At 36.7% G+C, this 16,270-nt stretch overlaps 1 protein-coding gene across 7 annotated transcripts in view; it reads right to left on the reverse strand.

Annotated features, from left to right (window-relative positions):
- The window catches only part of DMD (dystrophin), a 2,426,617-nt gene that overhangs the window by 814,960 nt on the left and 1,595,387 nt on the right, over positions 1-16,270 (reverse strand). For all 7 annotated transcript variants that reach the window (XM_072743155.1, XM_072743156.1, XM_072743160.1 and 4 more), the window contains one exon: positions 696-871. In XM_072743155.1, the coding sequence (XP_072599256.1) occupies positions 696-871 (176 nt within the window). The remainder of the gene's footprint in view (positions 1-695; positions 872-16,270) is intronic.

Raw genomic sequence — 16,270 nt, forward strand, 5'->3', positions numbered from 1 at the left:
GGAAGCATAATACAAAATTCCATTTATAAAAATATCTATGCCTTCCGAGTGTGGCAGCATATATTTGGCTTTCTGTGCTTTCAGGATCTTCCAAGAGAAAGTTAAAAGACAACTGAATTCAATGATAACTTTTCTGGGTTTTTTTCCCCTTTATTTTTTAATGTTTAATTCCCCCCCCCCCACTTTAGATTTGACCATTGTCAGCCCAAGTCCCTCTTCAAGCATATACTGATAAATGTAGTGGAATTAAAAAGTTAATAGTACCATCCCGGTTTTTAGCATCATAGTCACATTTTGTAGCTGTTAAAAAAAATCTAGCCAAATGGCAGTCATTCCTATAAAATAGTCATTTATAATTTCCTTTGGTCATCTTCTTTAAAATAAATGAGACCCAGCTTGTTAAAATTGGAATATACTGAAGATACTCATCTTTGAACAATCTCGTGATATTTAAAAGAAACTTGAAAGTTTAAAATAGCAGCAAAAGCACTGTCTATTGCACTAGCAACAGCTACATGTTTCAGTACATGAGAAACAGAAAACAAATTCATTATTGCTACTGATGAACAGTGGAGGAGCTCCTTAATCTTGGTTCCTTTCACCCTGGTTACAATCTTTCACAGAGTCTTTTTTAGAGGACAGCTTAAATAGCTCTGCTAAAATTTTAGAATTCCTATTTTTAACTGTCATCCTACCTCTTTTTTCTTTCTGCCAGCTGTTTGCAGACCTCCTGCCACCGCAGATTCAGGCTTCCCAGTTTTTCTTGGAGAATACTGGCATCTGTTTTTGAGGACTGTTGAATTATTTCTTCCCCAGTTGCATTCAATACCCTGACAACAGTTTGCCGCTGTCCAATGCCATCCTGGAGTTCCTGTAAGATACCAAAAAGGCAAAACAAAAATGAAGCCCTACGTCCTTTTATTTGAGAAAAGATTTAACAATGTGCTACCACATGTGGTTTCTACCGCGAGAGAAAAGAAATAAAAACGCTCCATGTGAAAGTTTCTCTATGAAACTGACATGTCTCTATCCAAAGGCTACAAGACAGAAAGACACCTTTTATGTGTCAGTAAAAAAGCACCCTCTCAGTTCAGCTCCAGTCTTTCTATTTGTAAGGCTTGTCAGCTAGACGATGTTATAATGTCCTACAAATCAATTAGTTGGAAACCTTCTCAAGAGCAAATTCGATTTCTTGTCCCCACAAGGATGTTCCATGTTTAATAGTCTATGAAGTGTTGTAAAATTTCAACATGAAAAAAGTATTTGGATTTCTTAATGACAGTCGATAGGAGAGGTGAAAAAGAACAAACATAGTTTAGTCAAAGTATTTTTAAAAAACCTCTAGAGATATTTAAACAAAAATTCATTGCTATATTACAAGGAAATTTATTCCAAATTTGTTTCCATCAAGGTATTTTGCATTATAAAACTACATAAAACTGAAAATTAATTGCTTTCAGGGGCAGCCTATCAAAAAATCCCTAAGGTACAGTGATAAATTTAAAAACAATCTATAGCCACCAGAACAGTTTTATGAGTCACATGGTGTCAAGATTAAATATCTTCTACTTTCTATCCAGAATGAAATTTTAAGAGTATCAGAAAAAGGGTGTCATTAAAAAAGAAATTAGTACAACCAAATATACGTAGAAACAAAAATGCTTTTACCATAACATAATGCTTTAAAAAAAAAGATGATCCAGAATGTTTTAGGCAATTAAAATAATCCAGTACTAAATCTGAAGGTTAGAAAATGAAATAATCTGAGAACTTGCGATCCCTACCATGTTTAAATCAAAAGGACTAAAAAAATAAATAAATAAATAAATAAAAAATAAAAAGGACTTACAAATCCTATGTACCAATAGGATGCAGTATGCAGAACACTTTTCTGATAGATGTGATTCTCATAATCTAATATTCTTTTATTTCCCTATCTTTTGAGCCAATACCAAGGACATAGTAAACCCTAGTTCATACTTGCCAAATAAATGAATGGATGCATGTCTTCTGAGACTGGGTCAAATCTCTCTAAGATTCTTATTGCACATAAAGAATTTTTTTCTACTAATTTTGTGTAATTGTATTTTGAATACTAGAATTTCTGATAGTATAACTCTAATAGTTAAAAGACTCAATTAATCAGAAAAAATGATAACAAGGCCATTATTCCAGAGACACAGTGCCCAAACGAATATAAAACTATTCAGCTATTCAAATGTTCATAAGCTTTCCTCACCATACTCCCTTAAATATAAATGAGATATGCTCTCGCAACCATGTGATATTTCCTTGCAACTAGTTGATTTTGCACCATTAGTTGAATTTCACTGTTTACCATCCATTCACAGCAGTGTTGCGCATGGCACTCACTTAGTAACACTGCTTAGTAACAGGTACACTCATTCATAACAAACTGTGTCTGTATTCCTATTACACCATACATTCACCAAGGTCAGAGACTGTGTCCTATTCACGACTGTGTCCCGAATGCTTAGTCCAGTATTGGGCACAAGGTTTCAGTAACTGTCTGTTGAATGAACACACGTATGTATAGATAAAGGAAGTGGGAGAGGAAAGAAGATATATAGTTTCATCATTGCCATGGACTCATTAGCATTAATACTTATCATTTGGCTTCCTAGGGACTCAAAGCAATGAGTTCAATGGTCTAGGTTTCGGGCAGTATGTAATCTAGCAGAACAGGTGAGACACAGTTGGGAAGGAAATTTGTTGTACTACATACAGTATAGAAAGTAAGATTCCTGGTGCCTGGGTGGCTCAGTGGGTGAGCGTCTACCTTTGGCTCAGAGTGTGATTCCAGGGTGCTGAGATGGAGTCTCATATCGGGCTCCCCATGGGGAGCCTGCTTCTCCCTCTGCTTATGTCTCTGCCTCTCTCTGTGTGTCTCTCATGAATGAATAAGATCTTTAAAGAAAGAAAAGAAAAGAAAAGAAAAGAAAAGAAAAGAAAAGAAAAGAAAGAAAGAAAGAAAGAAAGAAAGAAAGAAAGAAAGAACGATGCTCATAAATGATGCACTGTAAGAGGGATAATCTCAGTGATGAACAGGGGATGATTCGGAGGCAACGTGAAATATAAAGAAAGGGTAGACTTGAGAAACATGGAGGGTCAGGGGCATGAGGGGATGGCAGAAGGCAAGGGCTATGTTGTAGAATTTCTATGATCTGATTGGGAGTATGGATCCAGGCTCCATGTCACCGTATGGGAGTGGCAGTTCAGAGAGAGGTACAGCCCTGGGTGTATCTTGGGCCGCGGCACAGAGAGGACTTCGCTTTTCATTATGGAGTTGGCAATGATTTGGATGGCAAAAGAAAATAACTTCAGTTTTAAGTACGGGAGTATCAGAGCCAGAGCTGCATTTCTGGGTAATTCTGAGGCAGAGTTCAGGCTGTTAAGACAGGGATGCAGGGAAAACACTAGGACAGGATTCTGGGAGATTGGTATCGAGGTAAGACTAGACTTTTGATAATGTTCCAGAAAGGGAAAGATTAAACCCAATACAGCGTCAGAGCAGAAGCTACAGGGGTTGCCAACTAGCTAGATCGTGCAATCACGTAGGACTACTGAAATGGGAAAAATCTTTGCCTAAAAGACACAAGTCAGGAAAGAGGAGAAAGATGAAAACTCTAATTTGCACCTTCAGTGGCATCCAATATCCAACCTATTAAAAAAATGCATGGAGTTCCTATTAGATTTGTGCTATAGCACTGCTACTCAAACTTCAAAGTGCAGAAGAATCTTCTAGAGAACTTGCCACACTGTTGATTCTGGTTCAGTGTGTCTGGGGATGGTCAGATACTCTCTACTTCTAACAAGCTTCATGGGGATGCCAATACTGCTGGTCAGAATGCCACACTGAGTAGTCAGGTGAGAGAATCTTTGTTGAGTAATCAAAGAATTCTTGTCTGTGGTTTATAATGCTATAAACCAAAGCTGTTTCAGAATTTTTATATCAGCCCCTTTGCCCTGTATTTTTTATCTTAGTCCTTCTACTTCATGGCTGATGGCTGCAGTGACTTTTATAACCCAATTGTAGAATCAACAAGGGTTTTATTATTTCTATTTCCCAGATAAGAGAGAGAATTGGATAGCTAAGAATAAGCAATCATTTAAAATTGTTAGATCTAAATCTCATTTATATAGAGTCCCAAACCAGGGCCTTCAGGTTTTTTAATTTTGTGAAAGAAGAGTTCATTAAATAGTATATTGCATTTGTGTGAGAAGATTTTGTAATCAGGAGAGGTATTTACAGTATATGATATACTTGAGGAGAGCTTTCAGTAATAAAGGGTAAGAGAGTGAAATAATGGATCGAAACAGGAAGTAAGAATTTTGTACGCAGTGTTTTACAGTTGGCCTCTGAGCTCGAAGAAGATAAAATGTGATGTAACAAATTAAATGTAAAACCTCAATCAACTTTATTCACTTAGGGAAAAACAAATCAATTTTAATTCTATAGCTTCTAAATATTTTAAGCACTAAATTATTCACCACCAGTGAAATTTCCAAGCTTTGATATCATACTAGTATTCTGTTGTCATACGCATCCTTATCTATTTCTCTGGCAATTAACATCTAGTTTTAGTTTTGGACAGAAAGAGAATCATAATTAAATCTATTGGATCATTCATCACAGTTAGAAAGCTTATTGTGTTTTGATTCTGATATGAAAGTATCATTCTTAATAAGGGTTCCATATCAGACTTCCCCAGGGAACTTTTTCAAAATATAAAAGTCCAGAGTTCTACCATTAGCTGACTACATCAGAATCTCTGGAGGTAAGGGGACAAAGAAGTACAAAATAGATTCACTATTAAAGAAGGAGTAGGCAAGAGACACATGGAAGGAGCGAATGAACAGAAGAAACGTGTTTTAGAGTTACTGCATTACCTCAACCTCTTATATGATTTTTAAATTGATAAATGCTCCTAAGTTATAGAAATGACATATACATTTAAGTCCCTCAAATCTGGTCAAATTGAGGGAAAGTAAGAGAAGTTATAAGCAAGGAAGGAGCTGCTACATTTTTATAGAGGAGAGAATATGAGGCAAAAGCAGCTGGTAGATTTTATACAAAAACATTACATACATTTTTTAAAAAACTATATTTGCCAAACTTTTCAAAACTGAATGAAAGCACAAGAAATGGAACATAAAATGTGACCAACAAAGAAAAAGAATAAGCTAATAAGCAGTTATGGGAAATTGTACAATGACAAATTGGATAAGATAGGTAGGGAGGAGATAAAGAATTGCCCAAATACCAAAATTAGGAAGAATAGGAAAACAGAAGAGATAAGTGATTGGGAGAGAAGATCAAGACTGAGGGAAATGAAAGGGAAAAATAACCAAATCTTCATTGAGCAAGTAGATGTGTCAAGGATGCAATCTTAAGATTTAATTGTGATTTTGTTAAAGATTTCCTTGGAGAGTCCCTGGGTGGCGGCTCTGTTTGTTGAACATCTACCTTTGGCTTAGGTCATGATCCCAGGGTCCTGGGATGGAGTCCAGCATCGGGACTCCCTGCTCAGCAGGCGGTCTACTTCTCCCTCTCCCTCCCCCACTCTCTACTCCCACTAATACTTCCTCTCGTGCTCTCTCAAATAAATGAAAATCCTTTAAAAAGAAAGGGTGTGGGGTGCCTGCGTGGCTCAGCCAGTTAAGCATCTGCCTTCAGCTCAGATCATGATTCCAGGGTCCTGGGATTTAGCCCCACATCAGGCTCCCTGCTCAGTGGGGAGCCTGCTTCTCCCTCTGCCTCTGCCCTCCCTGCTTGTGCTCTCTCTCTCTCTTTCTCTCTCTCTCAAATGAATAAATAAAATCTTGGGAAAAAAAAGATTTCCTTGGAGACAGATCAGTCACTGACTCCATTAATTCACTAGTCAAATGAAAATATGTAAGAATATGAACATTATGGACACTGGTAAAACTTCCAGAGAAAATTCTACTGTGTGATTTCATAAGAACAGGATGTGTTATCTTTCACCTACTGCTTTACTCTTTCTGTCCTGCTTAAGATCATTCCCACTGTTGTCTCTCTGTCAATCCCTAGAATTTAAGTAAGATTCTGAAAAAATGGTTTCTGGTCCTTTTCGCAAAGATAAATTAAACGAGTTTGTTCTTTATATTAAGAGTACATAGTTGCCACTGTCTTTAGAAGTTTTGGTATGCCTCAGAAAGTATCTTTCAAATTTTATCAGATGACAGATTTTTGTAAGGAAGCAACAGAAATGGACAAATACCCAAAGCAGACAGCTGACCCAGCGGCAAGACACATTCAACCTAGCCCATTCATAGATGGCTTGACTCCATCCTGGTGGAAGACCTGATGACCCTGGGAGAGGATCTTGTGATGACTGTCACAAGGGCTGAAAGGTGGCTGAAATTTGGGAAATGCAGGAGTTAAAAGGGGGAGGAGAAACAGGCAAGGGCAGAAAAATGGTGTATCTAAAAAAGGAGTAAGTGGTGCTTGGGTGGCTCAGTTAGTTAAGCATCTGACTTGGGCTCAGGTCGTGATCTCTAGGGTGGTGGGATTGAGCCTCGCTTTGGGGTCTGTATTCAGCGGGGAGCCTGCTTCTCCCTTTCCACGCCCCTCCCCTCACTCATTTCTCTCTCTCAAAGAAATAGATAAAATCTAAAAAAAAAATGGAAAAAAGGAAATGTGGCCTAGAGAAACGATAATTTTTGAGTGAAGAATGACAGTTGTAGGAGGCAAGAAGCATGGCCAAGTTTGGACGCCTAGAATGAGGGTATGGAGTATGATGCCTATGCATGAACCACAAGGTAAAGTCCAAACACTAGCCTACTGAGGAAGGCCTAAAGGGGCTCTGCAGTCTCTTCTCCTCTCTGCTGTTGGAGCCTGCTTGCCTGCTGCTCCCCACTTTCAACCTTGGCTAAATGGCCTTCCACTTACTTGATGATCCCACTAAGTTTTGCGGGTCAAAGCCGTTACTCACCTGTCATGCTCAGATAAAATGTTTCCTCTTCTGCTGGACCCTCTAAGACCCCTTGGGAGTGCTCAGTGCCTCTCCACTGTGTAAGTATTTACAAAATATCTCTATTTAGTGTCATTCTTTGGTAGCAGTCATGTCTCTATTAGACTTTACAGCTGAGGATTATATAATACTTAAATCATTTTCTCTTCTTTTGACCATAAAATAAGAATCCAAATTTGAGGTGTATCTCAGACACAACTTTCATCTGAGGATCTACAAGTCTTTTATTAGTAATTTGCAAGATAAGTCAAATCAATGAGGAACAGTCTTTACAAATAATCGACCCAAAATAAAATGCACCATGTTTTCCTACTCTTTCTCCTGGTCTAATTTTATTTGCTTTTCAGTAAACATTTATTGTGCCTGACTAATAATAATGCCAAAACCATATGTATGTTTTTGTCAATTTGTTGCAGGAATTGGAGGCAGAAAGGGGGGGATCTTGTTAGATTTTTTCTAAGACCCCTTTTTCCTGAGTGGTATGATAGCAGATATGCTCCTTGGTACAGGTACACTTCCCTAACTGCTCCTCATAATGGTTTCTATAAAAGAATGAGAATTCCTTTTAAAACTAGAATTAGACTGTTACTTTTCCCAAGCAAACATCCTGCCAATGAACTAAAGGAGAATTATGTACAGTAGCGATTTATTTTAATGGGGTATTTACCTAATATCAAATCACAATTAAATTTCCTTTGGATGTGTTTATCTCATCCACATCAGTGATATATACAGTCATTATTATCTGCTATTAATGTGGATACCAAATGGATTCGTCAAAGTGCTTTTAAGTACTACATGCTTTGAAAGGTTATCTCAGGCTTTTTTTTTTCTTCCTTATGAAATAATGCCTTGGGCAGAAAATCCCCAAAATATACAATCCTTAACTTCAAGCAGAGATTACAAAGGAAGAAAAAAAAGTATATATGAAGTATATGTGTTAAATCTCTGCCTTTGGGGCTCTGATATTGGAAATAGCACATTAAATCTGTCCTCAGACATGATTTGGCATTAGAACTTAGGAAGTTTCAGTGGGGGCATGCATGCATTCTACTCTCTGAAGGTATCTGAATTAGTGGTCCTTCCTTTAAAGGACACTATTATTATAAAGCACACAACTTGGCAAAGTTAACAGGTTTTACTGAGTTAAAAATCAATGATAGGCTTTTCTAGGTTCAGAGATTTATTCGATTTTTCTTGGTTTCCAAATCATTCATTAGAACTAATCAGGAACATTTAAGAATTATTTTTCCTCTCTATTTACATAGATTTGTTGTGAAAACAAAATGACATTTCTCTGATCAAAAGGAGGTTATTCTCTATGGTTTTGCTTGCTTTTTTTTAATGGAAATGAAATTAACACACAGCGTTATATTAGGTTCAGGTGTATAATACAATTTAACAATTGTATACACATCACTCAATGCTCATCATGATTAAGTGTGGACGGGCACTGAGAGGGGGAATTGAAAGGATGAGCACTAGGTATTATAACTCAATGTTGGCAAATTGAACTCCAATAAAAAATATACAAAAAAGGAAAAAAATCATTATCTATTTCACCCATTCCCCCACTCACCATTCAAGCATCCATCCACAGATAAATAGATACAGATGTAGTACATATATACAATGGAATATTACTCAGCCATAAAAAAAAGAATGTGATCTTGCCATTTGCAACAACATGGGTAGATCTATTGGGTATTTATGCTAAGTTAAATAAGTCAGACAGAGAAAGACAAATGCCATATGATTACACTCATATGTGGAATTTAAGAAAAGAACAAAGGAAAGAGACAAAACAAAAAACAAAAACTCCACCAGATTCTTAAATATAGAGAACATGCTTGCTCTCTTACTAAGAGATCCTGGTAATAGAATATGATGACTTCAGCCATAAATTTCTTTCTAAAAGTTATTAGGGTGGTTGTAAAAACATGTGAGATATTTCATCATGGAACATATCACATGCAACCAGAATATGCTCACTCTAAGACAGAATATTTGAAAGGAAGTATAGATCATTTTAAAATTCCTTCTGCTTTCTAGAAGTTTTATCAATTTGGAGCCACACAAGTATTTATTTGAACGCCATTTGCTGGATATAAAAAGCTTAGCAATTGCATGAAAAAGCAACATAACTGTTTTTAAAAAGCAAGATGATCTGTAAATGGAATTAGAGCTGGAAATATTTGAATAAAAGTCAAATAACACTGGCTTTGAAAAGTCGTAGTTGCTATTGCTACTTGCCATGCTTATTAAGTATTTTCACTAAGCGAGGCACTCATTGCCTAAACAACTATTTACTGAGTGCTTCCTATGGGCCAGGCACTCTGCCAGGTGGTGGTTATTGTTGCCTGCAGTAGAAGGAATGGTAAATTGGAGAAGCTCTGGAGTAAATGTAGGAAGACCAAGTAGGAGATGTCACTGTAGTTAAGGTAAGGGAAAATGGTGGTGTGGACTGGGAAGCAGTGGTAGAAATATAGAGAAGTGGTTGGAAACAATTGATATTTGGGAGGTAAATGGGATTTAGCCATTCGCTGGAGATGTGAGGGAAGGGAGGGATATCAGCTGGGCCATTGGGGGATACTGGACTGAACTTCAGAGGAAAAATTAGGTTCGAAAATAGAACTGAGATCACTATTGGCAGAGCTAAATCTCAGATTTGTCATATGGGTTTGGCTCTGAATGTGGCTGAATTCCCCATTTTCATTGAAAATAGTAAGGGTAACTTCAAAAGAAGGATCTGTAATTCAAACATATTTTGGGACTTCCTGAATATTTGCCTGACAACTGCTACATAAGAATGTAAGAGGAGTGATTTTGTCATTACTGACCAATTGCTATCTCTTAGACCGCTACATTTTATTTTCATTTGCTGGCAAAGAGATCCATAGGTCTTTCCCATGACTCACATCATGTAGAAAGTTCAGAGGAAGTATGATTCCTTAGAATATTTGAAAAAAAAAAAAAAAGAGTATTGCTCTCATGAAGTTGCTTTTATCTACCCATCCTAAGTTCTATCCATCCACTGCTAAATATCAATGGGCAAAGAGGATTTTAAAATATATTCATGCTGCTACTTAAGAAATCAGGAATTTAACTTTTCCCTTTCAGAGACTCCCTCTTTTTTGTATGTGCCTTTAACTTTGGCATAATCTCTGAATGATTGCTCAATGTAGGTAAAATGTTCAGTGAGAGTATCATCTTCAATGTGATTCGCTTCAACAAATACTTAGGTAACCTACTCTTTATCTGATGCCTTTCAAGCAATAAAATAAATAAAATAAATCTTGTCTTTTCCTGTCATTACTCAACTTAATGGAGGAGAGCATAGTTAGAGAATAACTATACACATGCTGTATTATAACACAGCTAGGGGGATGCTATGTGAACAGGAGAGATCAGTTGTGTGATTATGAGTATGACGATATATGTACACATGTCTATATTTGAGAGACGGGAAAAGAAACTATAAACATCATGGTAGTTAAAATTATGTGACTGAGGATAGTCTCCTTCATTCTTTATGTTGCCAGGCACAGTACTGGGCATTGTTTACCTTAATAATTGCTCTAGAAATATTTGTTGATAAATTGAATGCAAGACTAGGTAAGATATTATAGTACTCTTGAATAGCTTCCCACTTGAGAAAGATTCAAAAGTAAGATTCTGAAATATATACAACACCCCAATATGGAAAAGAGACATTAAAAAAATAATTGTGTTTTTATCAAAGTCTTGTCTTTACCACAAATAACAAGTTATCAGGGTAGGGTTTAGTTTTTCGTGCTCTTGAGAATGGAAAGGCCCAGAAATAAAATAAAGAGGGATAAAGACAGATCTCTGTGTCTAACATCAATTAATTGATTCTAAGCATTTAGCTCAGATTACAGAACCCCCAAGACATCAACTAACAATTCACCTCTAAGCACATGTTGGGCATCACTAAGCCTTCTATGTCCCTCTCATCAAGTTATATAGGCATTAAAAAACAAGCTACTTTTTTTTAAAAAACCTCACTTTCTGAGGTTGGCTTTCTTATTTTCCAACTCATTATCTGCTACTGGGTAATGCTCTTCTTCATGGAATTAGATGAGAAAGTGAGATGATAAAACACATCTGTGTATCTCTTACTGACTGAGCATATCCTCTGGAAATCAGACGAATCAGGCAAAATAATGGGTTCTCTCTATTATTAACATATTTGTACAATGTCAATAGTTTGTACCTCATTGAACTACATACAAACCAGAGCAACCTAAAAGTAAAAGAGCCAGAGGACTTTAGGATATCTCCTGTTAAAGATTCCAGAATTATCCACGTGATTCCTTAAAAGATCAGAGATAGCTGTAAAAAAAGGTGAAAACCAACTCTAGTGGTTTTGATTTCCTTACAAAATATAGTTTGTGGAGAGGAAAAGATTCAGTTATCAAATGTTAATGTTTTCTAAATTCTTTATCTCTAGTGATGCTTCCTTCTTAACTATTGCCTAGCTTTCTGCACATTTTCATTTGATTTGAACCTCAAAGGAAACATTTCGGAGTCAACATTAACATAATTCTGAAATGGGTTTTTCTTGTTGACTTATTTTAATGACGTCTATATTCTCCCACTGACCCATCCACATTCCTACTACAAGTTCATCTGGGTTTTATCCCTTATCTTTCTCTTCCCTAGTTCAAATTCTACTTATCCTGTTAGACCTGTTGACCAGTGAATTCTACCATAGTTTTCTCCCCAGTTGAGTTGTTCACCATATTTCACCTATGTCAGTAACACATTCTCTGAACTGATTTCCCTTAACCTTCCACACTCCAAAACATCCTATATACTCTTTGCACACTAATTCTCCTGATGGACAGCTCTGAGGGTTATTTCCTGCTGAAATATTCATATTGAATCCCCAGTAACTGCCTGATGAAGCCCCAAACAGCTTGCATAACATTCAGAACCTCGTAGTATTTCTTGGAAGAAACCTTCCTAGGCTTCTCAAAGTGACTCGCCAATTCCTCAGCCATGGCTTCAGCACAACTGGACAACTTACAGTGATACCTTCGCTTTTCTGCAGACCTTTGCCCATTTTCTCTCTATCACAAATGCCCTCACTTTTTCCCCTCTCTCTCTCTAGTACTTAGCACATGCTAAATGGTTGTGCCTTAAACATGTTTGTTAAATTGATAAATAAAGACATATTCCAAATACCAGGTCTCTTACAAATAGACTTTCAACTAGAACTTGTCCTGTCAGATCTTACTACATATCCATTGTGTCTACTTTAGGATGTTTTTCATAGTCTCTATAAAATTAAGCATCTTTATTTTGATTGAAAGTTTTTGATTTTTTTCAATGCAGGAATACTATCTTCTTCATCTTTTGAAGTTTCCACCAGGTTAATTAGTAAAAGTCTGTTGACCAAATGAATAAACATAATATATATAGTAAAAATGATTAAGGTATCTTTCTATATCTTTAAATACCTAGTAGGCTTTAAGCAACAAATTAGTGTGGATGTCTCTGAAGAGGCTCTTTGCAGCAGCTGGTCAAAGACAATTAAAATATTCAGCACTCCATATTAGTGCCAAGGATGGCCATGGAGCAGTGCTTTTACAAAGCCAAGGCACTGCTTCCAAGCGGCAATGACGCTTTACACTAGGGTCTTTAGAGAAAATAAAAAGAAACCAAGTAGGACAATGTCTCTATCCTTCCCAATTTCCAAGTTATACCAGTAACCTCAAAGGAATATTACTTTCACCCAATAAGAAGGGCACCGTCTTCAACAGATATGATCTCTGTTCATGAATGGCCAATACATGAAAAGAAGTTCAATCCTGTTAGTGATCGGAGTGATACAAATTAAGACCATGACAAGATACCACTTTATATCCCATAAAATAGCACAGTTAAAAAGAACTGTTAAGATCAAACGTTGGTGAGAATGTAGAGCAAATGGAGCTCTCCAAGATGATGGTTAGAGTATACAACGACAAAACCATTTTAGAAAACTGTTTTCCCAGTGTCCTATAAAGCTAAATACTTGACCTAGCCATTCCACTCCCAAAAGAAACAACACTCACAAAAAGACTTCTCCCCAAACATTCATAGCATTTTTATTCCTACTATCTCCAAACTGAAAGTAGCCTGACTGTTCACCCACAGAAGCGACAGACAAATCATGGTGTGTGTGTGTGTGTGTGTGTGTCTGTGTATACATTAAAATTATATATACATAATTTTAAGAAGGGAAGAAAAAGGGAGAAGGGGCAGAGGGAGAAGGAGAGAAAGAATCTTAAGCAGCACAGGGCGGGACATTCGATCTCGCAATCCTGAGATCATGACCGGAGTCGAAATCAAGAATCAGATGCTTAACCAACTGCACCACTGCTGTGCCCCAATTCATGGTATATTTTTACAATGAAATATTAACCAGCGATAAAAAGGAATGAACTACTGGTATACTCACAACATGGATGAACCTCAAAAATATTATGTTGATCAAAATACTACATACTGCATGATTCCATTTATATGAAATCAATCATAGACTAAAGTATGGTGATAGAAATAGAAGTAATCGGTGCCTATAGGGGTAGGAATTGAGTAGAAGCTGGCAAGAGGTGATCGGAATATTGTTACTGAAGTATTGGTTTTATGAGTAAAAGAAATTGATGAAGCTAAATTGAACACATCTATTTGTTTCCCAGATCCAGGGGCATTCTCTACATTTCCTTACAAACTGGCTACAGTCATACAGAGCAAGAAAGCATGAAATAAATTACAGAACAAAATCTGAATACTACTCAAAATATCCTGACAGATTGAAATGAACTAAATTTAACAGGTTCAGATTTTTTGTAGGAATCAACTCTTCCTCCTCTCTCAAATAAATCTGTTTCATCTTATATAAATTTTACTTCTATTAAGAAATAAGAACATGTCACTTGCAAGTACTTCTCTCTCCTCAAATACTATTTTAGCCACGTTAACAATGAAAATACACAAGTTTAAATTCTTTCTCTCCTACTTCACACAGCACCTGTAGATATTTCTTATGCAAGAGAAGAACTAAGACAGTCTCATTGGTAAACCTCAGTCATTTGCAGACAATTTATAAAGGTTCAGAAGACTAATCAGGTTATATAGGTTCTATTTAGACAAGCTAGAAGACAAGTAAAGCGGCATCTGTATTTTAGCAAAGTGTGCATATGTGCGGTGTGGTATGTTTATTAGGGTCAGCAAGGGGAAAAAACATAATGATCCCCTGATCTTACATTTTAAAAGATAAAATGGCTCAAGAGGCCTTGAGGCTTTCAAGAATAAAATTTTGACAACATAATAGCAAATGTTCCCAATAAGTATTTTTTAAAAGTGTGTGTGTGGGGGTGTTTAACAAGACGCGTGCCACAACACAGGGGCTTCTCAAAGGAGCTCAGATTCTACAAATGTATAAACATGGGATAAAATAAGGAATACATAAATGAGGGCAAATTGTAAAAAGAATATAGAATTGCATAGACAGTGAAAAAAAGGCAAGCCTGAAATTGAGTCTTGGGATAATGTTAAAAAAAAAAAAAAACACCCAGGGCCTTTTCACTTCCACTTGGAGGAAGAAGAATCAGAAAGACATAGGTTCAGTGATGGGGGCAGAAGGGAGTAGGTAGGGGTAGAGATGACAGAGAAAGCAAAACTGCTCAGCTCCTCTACTTGTCTGCTCTGTCAGGGAGAATGTTCATCAGACTGGAAAGGCATAACTGTATGAGGGAAATGAAGCCCAAAATAGGTGAGGGAATTTTATAGAGCACCTTGCTGCTCTAAATGAGCTAAAATATCTGGCCCCAGACCAATTATAACCCAGGGAAATGAGAGAACCTGCACAATATGGGCCTAGCCTTCTGTCAGTGGTCTTTGAGGAACTATGTTAACACTGGAGATGGGCAAATGTCATCCCAATTTTCAAAAATGGGGAGAAGTAACGTACTGGTTTCCATCTCTTCCTGTTAAAGAGCATTTCTGGATGAGGAGTAAAAGAATATCCGTTAATGAAGAAAATGGAGTCACCTAATTTGGGTTATGGCAACTTGTTCTTAGGGTGGACACATATGCCCGGGTTTGGGGTTTCATCTCTTTTGCAGTAGGAAAACTGCATCTCATATTTCTATGCCACTTAAAACAATTTCTTTCTCAGTTAAGAGAATTGTCCCCCATTCCTAAAATGAAGTAACTATGTAAGTACTTCATTATGTCCTACAAGAAATAGCATAATGTCAAATTGTCTACCACCTAAACAAGTTAGAGGGCCTATTATTAGGGATGAATGGAGACAATGGTCTGATGCATGAACCACCTTGCATATCTGACACGGAAAAAAAAGTTTACACAAGAAGAGAATAAGAGAAAATAAGATGCAGAAGCACCGAAGAATCTTCATAAGAGGGAGATTTCTGAAAAGAGAGGCATGTGCAAATTAGACTAGATGAATGTCCAGGAAAAGGTTAAGTGTGATCTCTGGGAAATGAGGTTGTTAGTATTTCGTATGCTTTTTTGTTTTTTTTTCCCCATCATTTGAAACATATTTTTCCGATAAAAAGGTATGCTTTCTTTAATCAGAAAAAAGTGCTATATTCATTTGGAACATAAATTAATATAATCTAACCCCCAGAAAATATTTTATCTAGATTTATTACTTAAGAGTAAGAAAACAAACAACATAACCTTTTCTGGTACTGCATTTTAATTATTCAAATGTAGTATTTTTATGTAAGATTATCTTGCTTTATCTGCTAAGATAGCAGCACCTGTAAAATATAATTCACTGCATTATTTGCTCAAGTAAATACTGTTAAAGTTATTTATGGATATAGCCATGTATAGTAGACAAAACATCATACACAGTAATCATGCATAGTTAATTCATCACTTCTCAACTAATATTAAGCTCTTTTAATATCTTCATTTCATAGCTTTCTTAAACTTTTAAAAGATTTTTATTTATTTATTCATGAGAGACACAAACAGAGAGAGGCAGAGACACAGGCAGAGGGAGAAGCAAGGCTCCATGCAGGGAGCCTGACATGGGACTCAATCCTGGGTCTCCAGGATCACGCCCTGGGCTGAAGGCGGCGCTAAACCGCTGAGCCACCCGGGCTGCCCCATAGCTTTCTTTAATGGCATTTTTCTATTTATAGTTTTTAATCCATCATTTTGTACTATGAAAATGTCAAGGAAAGAAGGTGATTAAAAATTCCATAGGT

Source organism: Vulpes vulpes, chromosome X (genome assembly GCF_048418805.1).
Source record: "Vulpes vulpes isolate BD-2025 chromosome X, VulVul3, whole genome shotgun sequence".
NCBI lineage: Eukaryota > Metazoa > Chordata > Mammalia > Carnivora > Canidae > Vulpes > Vulpes vulpes.